Source organism: Meles meles, chromosome 9 (assembly GCF_922984935.1).
Source record: "Meles meles chromosome 9, mMelMel3.1 paternal haplotype, whole genome shotgun sequence".
NCBI lineage: Eukaryota > Metazoa > Chordata > Mammalia > Carnivora > Mustelidae > Meles > Meles meles.
The window spans coordinates 109,023,206-109,042,283 of NC_060074.1; the positions used below are offsets into that span (position 1 = coordinate 109,023,206).

The 19,078-nt window shown below is 39.0% G+C and overlaps 1 protein-coding gene across 1 annotated transcript in view; it reads left to right on the forward strand.

Annotated features, from left to right (window-relative positions):
- Positions 1 to 19,078, forward strand: part of CNTNAP5 (contactin associated protein family member 5) — an 848,385-nt gene that overhangs the window by 165,365 nt on the left and 663,942 nt on the right. The window contains exon 2 of the mRNA XM_046019554.1: positions 6,904 to 7,008. Within this exon, the coding sequence (XP_045875510.1) occupies positions 6,904 to 7,008 (105 nt within the window). The remainder of the gene's footprint in view (positions 1 to 6,903; positions 7,009 to 19,078) is intronic.

Below are 19,078 nucleotides of genomic sequence, written 5' to 3' on the forward strand. Positions count from 1 at the left end.
TCCCCTAATGTCCTCCATGTTATTCCTTATGCTCCACAAGTAAGTGAAACCATATGATAATTGATTCTCTCTGCTTGACTTACTTCACTTAGTATAATCTCCTCCTGTCCCATCCATGTTGATACAAAAGTTGGGTATTCATCCTTTCTGATGGAGGCATAGTACCCCCTAGTATATATGGATAATATCTTCTTTATCCATTCGTCTGTTGAAAGGCATCTTGGCTCTTTCCACAGTTTGTTGACTGTGGCCATTGCTGCTATGAACATTGGGGTACAGATGGCCCTTCTTTTCACTACATCTGTATCTTTGGGGTAAATACCCAGTAGTACATTGCAGGGTCATTTGGTAGCTCTATTTTTAATTTCTTAAGTAATCTCTACAGTTTTCCAAAGTGGCTGCACCAACTTCCATTCCTACCAACATTGTAAGAGGGTTCCCCTTTCTCCACATCCTCTCCAACGCTTGTTGTTTACTGTCTTAGCAAACCACTTATAATTGAAAGACAGTACCTCCATATCAAATCTAACACAACATTGTGAATAGAATTGCTTTTAAAGCTGGGAAAACACCCCAGAGCTCTCTCGTCAATCCCTAGACAGGACTAGCCTTTCTTCCAGAAACTCTTGCAACCTGCTGCACCCCATCCATCACCAATCACCAGCACAACATAGCAAGTGGAGTGCCCATTTCCACCATGTTTGAGGAATTTGCTATAATTGCCTTTATTAGCTTTGAGGCCCAACAGACCCTCAGATGTCTAGAATGTGCTCAGTTAAGGTTTGTTGATTGAACAGATGAGCGATAACCCCTGCAATTTACATTTGAGGAATCTGAAATCTAGAAAGGTAAAACATGAAATATCGAAGGTAGAAGAGTGCCCAGGATTCCTGGATCCCAAGTCAAAGATTTTTTACATGGAATTGTTCATAAACATAAGGAGCTTCTTAAAAATATATGTGGATTATTGTTCAATGCAAAGTAGATGTTTGGTTTCTTGAGCTCAGGGTCTGTGCCTTTGACTTTAATTTTGTCTTCCTACAACAAAGAGCACAACCATGTTTATTCAGCAGGTAGTCAAAAGGCAGAAACTGTATTAAGTTGGAGATGGATGTCAGGACAGAGAAGGTTTAAACTTCTTTTCATCTATCTAAACTTCTTTTATTTTAGAGAGCCATGTTTCTTGTTCTGTTCATTATAAAGTAATTTATCTTTTAGGATTTCATGGTGGAAAATGGGAACAGGGTCAGATTTAAGAGTAATATTAGAGTATTTATTTTTGTTGTTTACTAAGAGAAATTATAGGTAACAAGGGGAAAAATAAATGAAGCTAAAAGCATGAGTTGTCACTTCTAAGCACCATTGTAGGCACTACACAAAATGCATACATTATGTCTTTTAAACAAAGTAGGCCATTAAGTGTGAAATGCTAAGAGGAATTTTATCTCACCTATAAATACAAGTGAATCTTTTAAGCTCCAAATCCCCATATACAGACAATTTACTGTGGTAATGAAGATGATACTCACAATTTGACTTCAGGGCCATCTGTTACTCTATTGGTATTTTAATAATAATGAATAAAAATATATATTGGTAACGAAAAGTGTTACTTAAAGTAGAATCATCTTAAGAGTCAATGATAATTTCTAAAAAGCTGTGTAAATATCATATTTACTCAGAATTCTCTTGTTTGCCTTTACCTTTTAATTAATGTTATATAAGACCTTTAGTATGTAACCGTGCATATATACTAAGGAACTTGAGGATCCACACAAATATTCATAAAGAAACATATCACTTTTATTTATCTGTTCTTATTTTTTTAATCCTTTATGTTTTCTTTTCTTCTTGATATTAAAGTTGTTGAACTAAGAAGACAAGAAAAAATAGAGAAGACATTCAAATTCTTTTGAAAATCCTATGCTATTCTTTACTGTTTTTTCTGTTATCCAGAAGATGCACCTCTGGCCTTCCTTTCACACAAAGAAAGTTATTCGTTAAACGAATGTTATAAAACATAATATAATAATGATCACTGGACTTACGCAGATGTAGCAGGTAACTTTGAGCTAGCAGTCACCATTTAGGAGTAAGGAAACCTGAGCTTTTGTCTAGGTTAGTCCATCAGTGAACTGAATAATCCTTAACAGCCTTGTCATCTCTCTAAACCCCGAAGTCCTCATTTGTAAAGTGAAGGGCTTGAATTTCACCGCTTCATAAGTTCCTTGGGTTTTGGTATCCTCTTAGTCTATAAATGTAGGGCTAAGTCATTTACAGATAAGAATACTGTTGTTCAGCAGTTACTGATTGGAAAGAGCCGAGTAACTTTCCATCACACACATAGGCATGGATTTTTATCTGCCTGGGCACCAGGTAGAGTAGAAAGTGGCCGTAATGTCATAAAGGAAAAAGGTAAAGATGGAAATGAAATTATCTGCTGAGGGAAATGGAGAATTAACAAATCACACATGAGTAAGGGTTTACATTTTTTAATAATAGCTTTTTAATTTTATCTCCTTTTTGCAAAAAAAAATATTTTTTAAAGATTTATTTATTTGAGAGAGAGCACATGAGCAAGTGTGGGAGGGGAAGAGGGAGAGAGACTCTCAAGCAGCCTTGTCACTGAGCATGGAGCCCAACGCGGGGCTCGATCTCAGGACCCTGAGATCAGAACCTGAGCCAAAACCAAGAGTCTGACACTGAAACAACTGAGCCACTCAGGCACCCCTGTAAAAAAATCTTTTTTTTTTTTTTTAAGATTTATTTATTTGACAGATAGAGATTACAAGTAGGCAGAGAGGCAGGCAGAGAGAGAGAGAGGAGGAAGCAGGCTCTCCGCTAAGCAGAGAGCCCAATGTGGGGCTCGATCCCAGGACCCTGGGATCATGACCTGAGCTGAAGGCAGAGGCTTTAACCCACTGAGTCACCCAGGTGCCCCTGTAAAAAATCTTTTAAAGATAAACCCCATCCGTGGGATTTTTAGGAGTTTTGTTCTGAAAATATTCTACTATGCCAATGCATCCATTAAGTGTGGAAAATTATATTCTAGTAAAATTATGAAGGTCTATCTCAGGTTTTGTGTTCTCTCAAAAGTCTGACTTTAGTCCTGCGGTATATTTTCCCCAAACTTCAAACATCTCTCTGCCCACCCGGTTTATTCACCCTCTCCTCTCTCTTCATGTAAATACAGATAAACATCCACCATACTTTTGGAGGAACTGACTGATGGATTTAGCATTGTGCAGACACAATGTCAGAAAGCAGAGACGTGAGTGGTGCCTAAAATGTAATGACAACATGGGTTTGCTTATTTAAAGCCTGCAGGAATGGTGGAGCAGATGGTGCTTTGTTTCCTTCCTTCCCAGCCATGTGTTTGGTGTGATGTTGGCCCAGGCTCTGCAAGGCTGCCGATCCACAGAGAGGGAGGACTACCCTGTGCAATGTTGTTCTCACTCTCTGGTGATTCTTTACACCCTCTTTCCCCCTCCATTTCATATTCTCCTTCTCATCTGGCCCTTTGTCAATGTTTAGTGCAAAAGAGTTATTGGTGACATCAATTATGGAGCAGGTGTTGTGACATACAATGTCCCAGAAATAAAATGGTTGGAATGGTTGTTTTTGATTACCGCAAATATTACAGACAATTCATATAGTGCTTCCTGGTTTCATTCTATGCTTTATCCTTTAAAAGGGGTTTCTCTCATATTTTCCCATATCGTCTCATTCTGTTCTAAGGTGGTGCTCTAGCTAGATATGTCAGAGATGACTCTCTTGATTTAGCAGACACTTGATTTTTGCAGACACTTGCTGCTTTAGTATATTTGAATGTATTAACTGGAGTCACCAAGGCAAGAGAAGAAATCAAACTAGAATGACGAACTCTTAGCTCTAGCCTTCCTGATAATTTCCACTATCCCCGACTGCCCCAAATCATGAATTAAAACATATATAAACTGTTCTCATCTATGCTAGATCATTTCTCTTCTGCTTTAAGAATAGGACACATGTCTAAAAATGATACACACTTTTGGATTTAGAATGGCTCCATGGACAGATTCTTAATTCCCAGTGACCAGGGTTAATTTGATTTGAGGCGTGGTCTATTCTCAATTTAGGTGACATAAAGAAGGCAAAAGGAGCCAGTACTGGCTGTGGAGGAGAGGTCTCTCTTCTTTTCTGATTTGAAATTTTCCCATTATTTTCATTTTTAAGGATAGAACAAAAGTTCAGCCATATTCTCTGAAAGCCACTCTTGGAATGCACAAGGTACGTGATGAGGGGAATCCTGAACAATCTCCTCTGGACCTTCCCTTTAGCAAAGACTGTTTATGATAAAGGTTGCTAATCTTCCAAGTGGAAACACTGACCCCACAAACTGAGATACAAGGAAGGTACAATTCAGAAGAGGAAATGGACATTGGGGAAAATGGCAGTTGGGGTCACAAGGCCAGGAAGCTTTGGAAGCTAACCTCTCCCTGAGGCCAGCAATTTGTAAAAGAGGAGACTGCATAGGGCTGGAGGAGACAGAGAAGATCACTTGCCTGGATGTCTACATAGTTGGGTCCCCATTTTACTGGCTTGGGTGTAACCTTGGTGAAATTCCCTTACACTTTCTCATCAGTTTTATCTATCATCCATCTATCTATCATCTATCTATCTATCTATCTATCTATCTATCTATCTATCTATCTACTCTTTCTATTTCTCAATGGTCTCTGAGCTCTTTGAGGTCTAAGATTCAATTTTACTCAACTCTCTCCAGTGCTTGTTCAAGTTCAAGAATAAAGTATGTCCTTATAAATATTTTTGGACTGAATTCAATTGGAATGGTTAAGTCACTTCTATTCCTACTTTAAGGGAAACATGGGGTTAGGGGCACAAAACTCAAACATGTCATTGACAACATACTGAAAAATCCTAAGGACCTAATAAAAATGGCAACATGACATTTTACATGCTATATGTTTAAGAAATACTTAAATGTATAAATGTATAAACATGACACTTTAAAAAATCTTCAATTTGCTTGTGGAAGTGGGTATCAGAAGGGTTCTTAGCTATTGAGAAGTAGTGTGAGGAGTGTTACCTGAAATTGGAGGATGGTTTAACTACAGTTGCAGACAGGTGTGGCTCATAGCATAGCTGTGAAGTATGATGTTGTTTGGTGTTTGATGTGTGCATGTGTACAGGTATATTGTATTTCCATGGGGGTCAGTTCCACTGAATTCAGTTTCTTATATTTACCTAATGTTTTCTGATGATGAAATAGGTATAGGCAAATGTAAGATTTGCATCACATCGAAATTGTTTGCTAATATATAGTGTAACCAATCTGCATTTCCAAATTGACATATTGGAAGTGTGTATGCACCTCCCCGCACCTGCATCTTATGCCTGGAATAAAGCAGCCCTGAGTTCTGCTTTCTATTTGCAGAATGACCATAACTGCAGAGGTGTCCTTGCTGTGATTTTTATGTCATTCCTCCTTAGTGAAGATCTGGCTTTGTTTTGTGTTTGTCAAGTACCTCAAAATATTTTTCAAACATTTGTGTTTGGGGAAAATCTCAAAATACACTTTGCCAGTTGATTTTTTTAAACACATTTCACAAACAAAAATTTAATCCTTATGTTTCTCATTAATTTTCCTGGAATTAGATGAAATAGTCCTCTCTAAGAATTTTCTAGATAAACAAACACTCCTATCCAATATACATTAAAAAAAAAAAAGACTCGCTTTTTTTGAGAACCCTTTATACATGAAGTTTGCCTTCAAATTAAATGACATAAAGTCATGTTTGAATAAGTATGTGTAGATTCATTTTTGAATCTGTGTAGGCATCATTTTGCAGTGTTCTGAAAAACGAATTGTGTACAGAATGGAAAAATAGGAAAAACATGTTGGTACTGTTGTGTGAACTAATTCTGTCATTTCTCCTCCCTTCCTTCCTTCCTTCCTTCGTTTCTTCCATGACCATCCATTTCTTTCAACAAACCTTTATTGAAGGCTTACTATGTATCAAATTATTTGCTAAAGTCCCACAAAGTATGTGCCATTTAGTGTAAGTTGCAAACAAATAAATGAATGATTACAGAGCATTTATATGACCAGGTTGCTCTGTGGAGAACAGAGTTTGCTCTGTGGAGAACAGGGTTTGCTTTGTGGAGAACAGGGTCCTCTGCATATGATTGCATGGTCAATCTGGAAGAACAGGTCTGTGTTGCCAAGATCACATCTCCCCATGGCCCCACCCTGTTCCACATTTGGACAGCATCAAAGAAAATTTAGAAAGCGTATCTGTCACATCAGGGTGGTTGGAAGGGCTGCTTCTGAAGTAAATATCAGATTCAAGATGGTACAGATTTGGGGGCTATTCTCCTTCACTTTGTGGAATAGAAAAATTAATTATTAGAATTAGTCTTTCATTTTCCAAACATTTTCGCACAACTGGGAATGAAACATTCTAAATCATTCTATCCATCTAGAAACAACTATGGCAGGACTCCTCAGGGACTGAAGATGTGAGAGCAAGTAAACAATTTTATCTTCCCTTCAGTAGTCTCCTTCCTTTTAGAATAAGCTCAGTAGCTTTGTTCAAGTGGTTGATTAAAGGAGCAGATGATAGACAAATCAGTGAGATTTCTGGCCACACCATTTTCTGGTGTTGTGACCTTGGACAAACTTCTTAACATCTCTGAAAGTCAATGTCTCCAACTGTGAAAGAAATTTTTACCTGTCTTTCAGAACTGTGAGGAGTCAATGAAATAGCACATGGAAATGAGTCATACTGGCCTTGTTCAGAGCAGTAGTTAGTAAATGATAATGGCTAATGCCATCATTCCTCTCTTTAGGGGTGGTATCTTGCTAATGGAATTTGCTTTCTTTCTTTCTTATCTTTATAGACAACTGTGATGACCCATTAGCATCCCTGCTCTCTCCAATGGCTTTTTCCAGTTCCTCAGACCTCACGGGTACTCACAGCCCAGCTCAACTCAACCGAAGAGTTGGTGAGTAAGGTGACTGAAACTCTAAAGTCAAGTGCTGAATAAGCACGATGTGGGGAAACTGAAGAAAGAGAGCAGTTTCTTTCACTGGGATCATATCCAAGAGCACTGTTCAGAAGAACAACGGGAAGAGAGGGTTAAAATGGAATTAAACCCTGTTTCCCTGTGCATAATGGATATCAAACTATGCCAATTCTTATCTCCCCAACCCACACTATTCTTGATTATTATGAGAGGCCTTGGTGAAATTAAGGGTTTTTTTAATGTTTTCTTTTTATATTTCATATAGCTAACATAAATAGCTACCAAAATATATTATTATTACTGAAACATGTTTATAATAAACATGAATTATATCTACCGATATAGTCCCTTCAAAAACTTCAAATTTTACAATAAAATAAATGTTGCTAATTTTAAAAATATATAGTACTACTAAATAAAAGTAAGAAAATGCAAATAACTTGCAAGCTTACCAGCTAGAGATAACTGTGGTTAAATGTTGGGTGTGTATCTTTACCATGTATGATGGAAGTGATAGCAGGAAACACTTAACTGATCTCTAAGGTGAAATGTCTTTAACATAATGTTGGGTATCTAGATAGATATATTTTAGTCAGATTTGGTTAATTTTTACGATATATATGCTCATTTAAATATATACATATAGCTATGTAATTAATTTTTTTAATTTTTAAAGATTGTTAAAATTTATTTTTTCACTTTTTAAAGATTATGAACATCTTAATAATATTTATATGTTTTTATCTCACTAGAGAACATTATAAACTCTTTCTCAAGTTGAGAAAAAATGTACATGCAACTTCAAGAGGTATTCTGATCTGTTAGAGTTCATATTAATTATTCCTAGTTATATCTTCTCATTGATAATATAAGGCACATCATATTAGTAAAATTTCAAATATTGGCCCATATTTGCTTTCTGGAATAAGTTATAATTGGTGATTGTGTTGTGAATATAATGTGCAGAATGATTTAACTTGTCAAATTTTATTGTTTTAACTTGTTGACATTTTAATTTATAATTTTGAATTTTCATTATTTATAAGAATGATTTGTAATTTTTGTTTGTATATTTGGTATCTCTTTTGTACTCTATTTTACAGGTATTCCGTTATAATGGGATCAGTAATTTAAGTTAGCAAGTTATATGGTCTTGTTAAGAAAGGAGTTTAAGGGGGTGACTGGGTAGCTCAGCCACATCGGGCTCTCTGCTTGGTAGGGAGCCTGCTTTGCTCTCTCTCTCTGCCCGCCTCTCTGCCTACTTGTGATCTCTCTCTCTGTCAAATAAATAAATAAAAAATCTTTTAAAATTAAAAAAAAAAAGAAAGGAGTTTAAGAATACTATAAGAGACTCTTAACTAAGCAAACAAATCGAGGGTTGCCGGAGGGGAGATGGGTATGGATGGGGTAACTGGATGAGGGGCATTAAGAAGGGCATGTAATGTAAGGTGTTATATGCAACTGCTAAATCACTAAATTCTGCCCCTAAAACTGATAATACACTACATGTTAATTAAATTGAACTTAAAAAAGTAAATAAATTTTAAAACAGAATTCCATTCTATTTTTTTTTAAGATTTTATTTATTTATTTGACAGAGAAAGATCACAAGTAGGCAGGCAGAGAGAGAGAGAAGCAGGCTCCCTATTGAGCAGAGAGCCCGATGTGGGGCTTGATCCCAGGACCCTGAGATCATGACATGAGCTGAAAACAGAGGCTCAACCCACTAAGCCACTTGGGTTCCACAAGAATGCTATTCTAAAGGAAAAAGAATAAATAATCAATGACCCAGCAGGAAACTATTAATAACAATTGTGTACTAACACTACCTTTTTGCTAAATACCCTGTGCCAAGAATTTCATAAAGCATTTCACCTATATTAAGGTATATACTGTAAGATAAGTAGTATTACCTTTTAATTTCAGACAGGGTTCCTGAGGCTCAGAAAAGTTGTATAACTTGCTTAAAATCACACAGTGACGAAGGGAGATGCTTTGATTCAAATCCAAGTCATTCAAAACATAGGTTTAGCTCCTAATCTCCCCATGAGCTAATTGGTTTACTAACAAAGGTTTAAAAGGGCTATATTAGTGCAATTGCCAGGTCATAGGGTATGTCTATTTTTAATTTTTTGAGGAATCTCCACACTGTTTTCCAAAGTGGCTGCGCTGCACCAACTTGCATTCCCACCAACAGTGTAAGAGGGTTTCTCCACATCCTCTCCAATGTTTGTTGTTTCCTGCCTTGTTAATCTTTGCCATTCTAACTGGTGTAAGGTGGCATCTCAATGTAGTTTTGATCTGAATTTCCCTGGTGGCTAATTATGATAAACTGGAGGAGATTATGCTGAGTGAAATAAGTCAAGCAGAGAGAGTTAATTATCATATGTTTTCACTTACTTGTGGAACATAAGGAATAACATGGAGGACATGAGGAGAAGGAAAGGAAAAGTGAATTGGGGGAAGTCCGAGGGGGAGACGAACTATGAGAGACTGTGGACTCTGAGAAACAAACTCAGGGTTTTTGAGGGGAGGGGGTGGGGGATGGGTGAGCTTGGTAGTGGGTATTAAGGAGGGCATGTATTGCATGGAGCACTGGGTGTCGTACAGAAACAATGCATCTTGGAATACTACATCAAAAACTAATGAGGTGGGGCGCCTGGGTGGCTCAGTGGATTAAAGCCTCTGCCTTCAGCTCAGGTCATGATCTCAGGGTCCTGGGATCGGGACCCGCATCGGGCTCTCTCTCCGTGGAGAGCCTGCTTCCTCCTCTATCTCTGCCCGCCTCTCTGCCTACTTATAATCTCTGTCTGTCAAATAAATAAATAAAATCTTTAAAAAAAAAAACAACAACTAATGAGGTATTTTATGGTGACTAACATAACACAATAAAAAAATGTAAAAAATAATATTAGAAGGAGACTTGGAAACAAATTATCCAGAGTTCGAATGCTGCCTACGGCATTTATTTACAAGCTCTGTGATCACCTACCAGTCACCTCTCTGCTCTTGACCTTAGTTCTTTATCTGTAAAGTGGAGCAGTAATGCCTGCCTTGACCCATTATATACAGATTGAGGAAGACTTTCACATTCAAAAGATACTTCTCCCTGAAGGGTAGAGAGCTGGACCAGAGCATGGAGGTCTACTTGCCAGTTCAGGAAGAAGCACAGCTTGGAAGATTTTAATATGTGTTTCCGATGGGGCATCCAGGGCCAGAGTTTGTCCCAATCCCATCCAACTCTACAGTGGCAAAAAGTCATTACTGCTATTAGCACCTGGACAGTTTCTGGGGAAGCTGTGAGTCTGATCTTATGCCAGCTTGTCCCCTAGTGGACAGATATTGACAGAGCACAGTTGTCTCTGCTCCAGTGTATTATAATTATCCTGCTCACTAGAGAATCTGTGTGCCTGAGACCAAGAATATCATGAGTGTGTATAGAGAGGATTGTTGCTCTCTCTTTCTTCTCTCAACTAGAGTTTACTTCAGCAAGGCCATGCAGGAGATTCAGTCTCAGAAAGTTGAGACACATTGGCCTAGAAGTCATCCTCTAGCACCACCGCCAGGGCTGACAGCCTCCCCTTCATTCCCTGGGTCCAAGCATTGCCCTCAGAGGGAATTTAACACAGCCTCAAGGAGAGGTTCAATCGCTGGTTCTCATCCATGAGCTATACATTTGAATCACCTGGATAGCTTTATAAGTAACACTGCCTGAGCTCATACCTCAGATATTCTGAATTAATTGTCAGAAATGGGGCCCAAAGGTGGATATTGACAAAGTAAATAAACTCAAGATTTCCAGTTGATTCGAAAATACAACAAGAGTTCCAAACTGATAAGTTGAATGAATTTACAAAAAAAATTCTTCTATTAGGGGCGCCTGGGTGGCTCAGTGGATTAAGCCGCTGCCTTCAGCTCAGGTCATGATCTCAGGGTCCTGGGATCGAGCCCCACATCGGGCTCTCTGCTCCGTGGGGAGCCTGCTTCCTCCTCTCTCTCTGCCTGCCTCTCTCTCTGCCTGCCTCTCTGCCTACTTGTGATCTCTCTCTCTGTCAAATAAATAAATTAATTAATTAAAAAAAAAATTCTTCTATTAATATATATTGAGCACCTACTATGTACTAGGCACTCTGTTAGAACTGTAGCACATAGTGGTAAAAACAGGCACAAATCCTATTCATAAAGAGCTTACATGGATAATGTAAATTAGCATATAAGTAATAGCTAACATTTTTGTTAGTGACAATATTGATGTCATTATTGTTATATATAATATAAATAATGTGCATGCATACATATAGATATAAAATAGGATAGAGAGCCAATATAGATGCATATAGTTATACACACACACACACACGCAAAACCCCATATATTAGGATATATATACATATATGCATATACACACATATAGTAATATGTATGTGTACACATGCACACACATACACTACTTATACAGAATATATAAATATATAGCATACATTATAATAAAACATAAGTTATGTTAATATTATTAAGAATAGATTGTTGTCTTATGAATTCTCTAAATATAGAACTCTGAAAGTTGAGAAAACTAATTTTTGTGTAGTTTGGAAATGTCAGTATGGTAATGACTTTTTTCTCCTGTAAAAGCAGACTTACATGCTATCTGTCCACTAAAAAAGCCTAGAAGTATTATATATCTCTATCTAATGAACACTCCTTTCTTCATGTCTTTCTTTAAAACTTTTCTTTTACTTTAAAAGAGGACAAACATCAAATATGCCCAGAAATGCAAACTATTCTGCATGGTTTGAAATCTAGGATACATTCAGATATACTAGAGATTTCAAAGAACATCTTGGTTTTAATTTGAATTCTCCATATGTTTTATTAATTAATTAATTCATTCATTTTTAAAAGATTTTATTTATTTGAGAGAGAGAGAGAGCATGAGGGGTGGGGTAGGCGAAGAGAGAGGAAGAAGCAGGTTCCCTGCTGAGCAGAGAGCCAGAGACAGGGCTTGATTCCAGGACGCCAAGATCATGGCCTGAGTCGAAGGCAGACGCTTAACTGACTGAGGCACACAGATGCCCCAATTTGTGGATATTTTTTTTCTTAACATACTTCATTCATTCATTTGCCTATTCATTCATTCATTCATTCACTTATCATTGTATTTCATGAATTCCTTCTACGCTGCCTCATTCAGATTTCTAAATGTTTGTAAAGAATCTTCCCGGTAGGCCACCGAAGATGAAATCCAGGTTGTAAAAATCTTGACTTCCGTGAAGCTAGGTCTCTCTCATATGGAGTGTGCTCAACAACGTTCTCATAGCTATTCACTGTTGAGCTGTTTCCTAAAGAGCAACTTGCCTGCAAGTCCAGAGCACCATTTAAAACTGCCAACTCCGGGCAACCACATACACCTTTGGCATACACTGAACATAGTAATGAGGACCACGTTACCTCTCGTGCGTGCTCAGAACTCAAGCACGCACATCTCTGACCTATACACAGGGGGAAATGCTGCCCTGCTGTTAAGTTTGTCATGTCGGAAGCAGGGATCAATTCAAACGTTCAGAAGAAGACTATAGGAAGGGTGTGCTGATGAGTACTCTCAGACCCTGAGTGAAGCCGATGTCATAAGTTCTGTCAGTGACAAAAGAATCTTCCCGAGAAAAGACATGCCCTTGGAAACAACCTTTGCCTTGAGGTACTGTGGTGGAAGCCAAAATCTGGGCAAACCACCAAACTGGGAGGGAGACTGGGTGGTGAGCTCCCGCTGCAATAGTGTTGACACTGCTCTCTCGTCTAGGGAAGGGATTTGCCACATAGAGTTTTTGTTCTCTCCCGCCACACATCCTTCAGCCCTCTCTCACCACACACAAAGAAAGAAAAAAAAAGAGAGAGAGAACTAATTACTTAAAAAAAAACTGACAAAATATATTAAGCGGGAGGTCAGATCACTATTAAGTTACCAAGTCAAGCTATACAATTGTGGCTTAGGAGGCATCTAACTTTGTCCAGTGTGATTTGTTTTGTGGCAAGAAAGCTTTTGATCTGGGCTTTGAAGTCAGCTGGGCTTGGAGAAGCCCTTCCTGTCCGCAGAGAGTGCAGTGCTGGGTGCACGGCGGGAAGCTGCTCGCTATGGCTTCGACCTGATCCAGAGTGAGAAGGTTTTAAGTTACTTTATATGATTAAAAGGCAAATAAGAACAGACATCTCTGGCCCCATGAGAGGAGAGGTTCATATTTTTCTTTCCCTATCCGCTCTTTTCCCCCATACACGGTTTTGCAAACAATTACCTTTACCATTTATTCCTTGAAATTTTAATCTCTCTTCCTCACTTGATATATTTTTGAGACGCTTGCCTGTGTAAGTTGAGATGGTATGTTTCTAGCATGACAATTTTGTTGCCATGGAGAATCTGATTTTTTATGTCAAGGCCTTTTTAACTTCCTGGACTCGTGGACCAGTGAAGAGGCTCAAAACCCTTGCCTCCATTTAGCACAGATTCCATGCACACTTTTTATTTTCTCCTTGGGCAACACTGGTTGCAAAAACCTAAGGACCCCTGAAGGTCTTTGGAAGTTGGTTTTCAGTTTGGTGTCACTGGTCCTTCTATAAGGAGAAATGGATTCAGAGCAATTCAGGCATCAGGATTCTCACAATTACAGTGATATCGGCTATCTGGGGACTTGCTCCAGATAGCTAGGTGACAGTCTTGAGGATCCAATTTCACAGGCAGCACCATGATGCCTGCTTGCAAATGACAGCACTAGTCTCCCACCTGAATTGATCGAGCCAGACGTGATACGGATATCATCTAATCTGTTTAAAAAGACAGTGAGATGGGCAGAACTCTGTAGCTGCATTTCTTCTCCTCCACTTGAAGGGTTCTTTCCTTCTTCTCAGTTTTTCTTTTTTTTTAATCTTGCTTTCACTGCCCCCACCTCCAGCATGACCAGAGTCAAGTTCTGTGCTTTCCTTTGTGACCTTTATGCTGTCCTAGATATTTGAAGTAAGTGTGGACTCTGTGGATCCTGGGGCATCACCTGGGAGCTTGTTAGAAATGCAGAATCCGAGCCTCCACCCCCAAACATCTGATCAGAACCTGTGTTTTAGCCAGAGTTGGGTTTACACAGACTTCTGATCATATGCCTCTTCAATTCTTAAACTCTATGCCTTTTTCAGCTCAGGATCTCAGAGGTGGGTGCTGGGGGATGGGAGGAAATCAAAGTTATACAAGTTATTATGAATAAGAAACCATGCTCGAAACCAAGAAGTAGAAACTTAAGCTCTATTTGTGTCGTCATACCGGTACTCTAAGACAGTTGGTGTCATTCACATTTTTAAGAATGAGGAAATAGACTCAGAGAGGTTAAGTCACTGATTTTTAGGATAGGCAGCTAATTACTCAGAATTGAATCTAATTCTGTCTATCCCTAGTTAGCTAACATCTTTATTCATGTTGATTTGAGATCTTAATCTGAATAAAGGTGGGGTTAGCATAACATTCACCCCTTTCAGGTCATTTTGGCATTTCAGGGAGTATTGCCAGTATTTTAACCACAAAGACTGGATTTTCAGGCATCAAGAGAGAAACAGAGATGTGGACACCTGTGCCTTCTCTGTGCCCCTGAAATCACACTACGGCCTAGTAGATCTGTGGGCAAAATTAACCTTGGCCTAGATATTTAAACAATGCCCTAGGCCTCTTCTCTGACTAAGACAGCAATAGATCATTGAGAGATACAGAATAGAAACCTTCTGGTATTTAACAGGAGCCTTGGGACCCTGTTTCAATGTAGACAAATCAAATGTGATGACCCTCTCTCTATTCAGCCAGTATAACTGCAAAACACAATGATTTTAAGAGAGGAAGAACCATGAACACTTTTGCTCCCTAATAATACAATTCTTAAGAGCTTCTAAACATCAACATTCAGCAAATTGAGAGTGATAGATAAACCCACGTAATTGATGCTTTACTTTTGCTTCTGATAGCCAGTCACTTCCTTTGAAATGCCAAGCTGAGATTATTTCTAAGTAGCACTCTGTAAAATGCTAGCTCAAGCAATCACCTATCTGATACCACTAATACTCTGCAAAAAGACAAGGTCTTCAGTTTCCCAGTGCACTGAATTTAACTTAAAGCATTGTAACTTAAAAATACAGTAATGCAACTAAGAGCAGGGTAATTAATGGCATACATTTGTCTAGTGATGACAGTGTATTTGCAATGAAGGTCACACACAGATGGAAATAAGTTGTATTTGAATAACATATTGTGTAGTGGATACTTTTGTTTAACCTAGAATAGTTAGATAGAGTCCACTCAATTCCTTTGCTTAAAATCTTTCTGGAAACTTTACACTTAAGACATTGTAGAAATGGGATGCCTGGGTGGCTCAGTTGACTTGCTTTGGCTCAGGTCATGATCCCAGGGTCCTGGGATCAAGTCGTATATCAGGCTTCTTGCTCAGCAAGGAGCCTGCTTCTCCCTCTGCCTGCCCCTCCTCCTGGTTGTGCTTTTAATCTCTCTCTTCCTCTCTCTGACAAATAAATAAATAAAATCTTAAAAAAAAAAAGGTCATTGTCTAAATGCCATTAAAAAGATGAGCTAAGGGTTATTGAATCCACCATATGGAGTGAAAATGGTAACATATAACCAACCTCAAGAAACCAGAAAACAAGAGTAAATATAAACAAGCAGTTCATCTTTCTCCAGGATTCCTGTTTGGATGCTCCATATTCTGTGTTGGTGACTTTCCTGGGGCCCCTTTTGAGAGTCTCAAACTACACTTCTCTTAGACTTGTCTATGCAATCACTTACTTGCGTCTGGACTTTATTTTGCTAATCAATGTACATGTTTGATAAAAGTCCAGATTTTATAAGAGAATCCATGTCATTTGTTTGCTAAGGACTTGCTTCTAATCAGTCCCTTCCACAAAAATATTCAGAGCAATCCGTATTATCCCTGAGATATCTCTGTTAGGGTAACTTTTTGTGCAAGTAACAGAAAACTCGCTAGCTTGGAAGAAAAACCTCAGTAATGTGAAAAAATATTAAGTAATCGAAGTTAGGTGCATGGAGATTGAGAGGTGTTCGTACTTTTGTTTCTAGAACAGCATGGTAGTCACAAGGGTGTTCACTTTGGAGTAGTTTATTAAGCTAAATATTGGGTTTGTGAGGTTTTTCTGTATCTGTGTTTTATTCTACTTAAAAAAAAAAAAGGAATACATATTACCCTACATCAAAGGAAATCCTCAGGGAGCACCAGGCTCCAGGACTTGTGGATTCAGTTCAGCAATGCCATCCTCATAGCCCACATCCTTCTCCAGCTAATAACACGCCCACCCCCATCTCAGCCAGATTCAACAACATTTTGGGAAACAGAAAGCATGGAGTCCTAATGCTTGCTTTTAAGCCATCAAATTCAATTCTTCAGAACAGCGGCATGCTGAATATCACCTCAGAACTTGTTAACAAAAATGTAGATTGTCTGGACTTAACCCAGACCTGCTGGACCAGGAACTCTGGCAGTGGGACCTAAGAACCTCTGTTTTTCCAAGCCCCTCAACTAGTTCTGCTATGCTCAGGTTTGAGAACCATGGAGTAGAGCTGTGAGACACTTGCCGAACCCAAGTCTGCCCAACCACTCAGCTTTCACATCACCAGCAGTTTTTCTCGGTCCATTTAGCCATAATCTGATCATATGTCCACTCCTGGACCCATCACTGTCAAGGGTGATGGAATTACCTTCATTGGCTTTAGACTAATAATCTGATAGGGAGTAAGAGAATAATTAATGAGGTTTCTTCTCTCTCCTGTGTGTGTGTGTGTGTGTGTGTGTGTGTGTGTGTGTGTCTATCTTGAGCTGTATCTCACGATTTTGGAGAGTTACACAGCACATATTCCAGCCAAAGGAGTAATTTCCTAATGGATTGAACTGATGCCATAATTAGTTTTTGGAACCCAAAATGAAGCTTTTGAAGTAACAATTAAATACACTTGTATTTAACCATTTGGGGTTTATGTCATAAAACCTTTGAGTAGACAAATATTATCTTGATCCTTGACTCTTGCTAGAATGGAAACTGAACTATATTATTTTGATAGAAGTAGAGAAATTACTTGCCCAAAGTCACAGAGTTGAAAGTAACTCTTTCAACTCAAGCACCAGACTTAGACTGGGCACTGTCTGTCAAATAAAACTGCCCCAGGAAGCCAAGATAAATGTAATATGTGAACTGTGCAAAAAGTATGCTGTTCATGGAGAGAGAAGTTTTAAGTGATAATGCCAATAATATGAGATTTGCAGGTTTAAATGACTTTCAATTCCACGGCTCCATTTTCCCTTCAAAAATCTTGGGAGTGTCACTTTTTTCTCTATATGCCTAAAAATAGGAAGAGTGTCTTCTCTTGATCCTCAGTCTTTTATATTGCTTTACTCATGGATAGAATTCAATAATTATGTATCCATTAAATGAGGAATAAATAATCCACTAAAAGCACCCCCAGGCCTGAGTACCGATGCATAGAGTTAAATTGTATTGATCTGACAAATTAAATAGAACTCAGCTTCCACCATTTTATAAGAGAAATTCTAGAGCATTACTAGCCAATAGAAAGTTCTACAAGGATGGAATATTCTTTAGCTGTGCTATCTAATAAGGTAGCCACTAGCTACACGTGGGTATAGAAATGTGGCTAAGGCTACTTCAGAACCGAAAGTTAAAGACAAGCTAATTCAAATTTAAAGAGCTACATGTGGTTAGTAGCTACCACATTGAACAGCATAGTTCTGCAGTCTTTTCACGTTTTATATACACGACCTTCTCACCTGAGTGTTTTTATGTGTATGTGAATCAATCCTTGGCCTGCAAGGGGCATAAATATGAGCTATCCTCCTTGGGACTGACCTCCAAAATTCCCAAGCCCCATATGCCCCCTGCTGATTTCTCTCACTTCCTGTGTAACTTCTGAACTGTGAAATGTGCAGCCTGATGTACCTTTTTGATCAATGAGGTCCTTAATGGCTACACTCTTCACAAGGGAAGTACTCACTGTAGGACACCACAGCTATCTGAGTAATGAGCACTGGAATCCTTCAGAGTAAAACACAGCTCTCTCTGATAAACACAGTCACATAGGTGTGTGTACAGGTGTACACACTATAGCAAGGGCTGTTGGAGCCCATATCTCATGGACCTCACCACTTCCAGTACAAGACATCTTAGAAGCTGGCCTGTCATGGGACTTCTGATTCAAATTATTTGTGGGGGAGTGATTTCTGGAGACAGGTTGTGAGGGATAGGAGAGGGGAAAGCTAGCGAGAAACATGGTCTCAACTGAAACCTTGCTTCCTTCTAATGCCAGGAGGAGGTTCTGGGCCACAGGTTGCACCATGTCAAGAGACAATGGGATTGACATTAGGAACTTTGTAGCAGTCTGTCACTGGCTGAGATGAGTACCAGGAAGGAACAGCTTCCTGGGCAAACACGCTTCTGTTTGGCCAAAGGTAAATCTCTGGAGAAGGGGACAGACAGTTCTAGTTGTCAGCCTGCATCCACAGTTGGGGGATGAATCCATCAGCTAATCAAGACCACAGAAGAACACTTAGGATACCTTAGGATCTCCCCCCAAATTACCACTTTCAACCCCAACACCTACACCTTCTTTACTCTACCTGAGGGCTCTCTCTCTCCCTGCCGTTATTTTCAAGCAGTATGGGACTGAGTTGTTATATTTATGATTTATGATAACACACTCTGGTCATAGAACTCTAAGTTACATCCTGCACTGATGGGATTAAGGTCATCCACAGGAAGGATCGCTTGCTGATGTGCCAAGGATTGGCTCTCCTTCCTTCCCTGTCTCAGCTCCATCTGCCTAACCCAACTTCCTGGGGTCAGTTCCCAAAGAAACTATTGACACTCCAATCCATGCTTCATAATTGACTTCTGGAGAACCTAGCCAAGTCACACACAGAGAGCCACTGTTGCCCCAACATTACTCTTGAGGCAGCCTTAGTTATGACTGGATCTGAATCGGACCCAGACT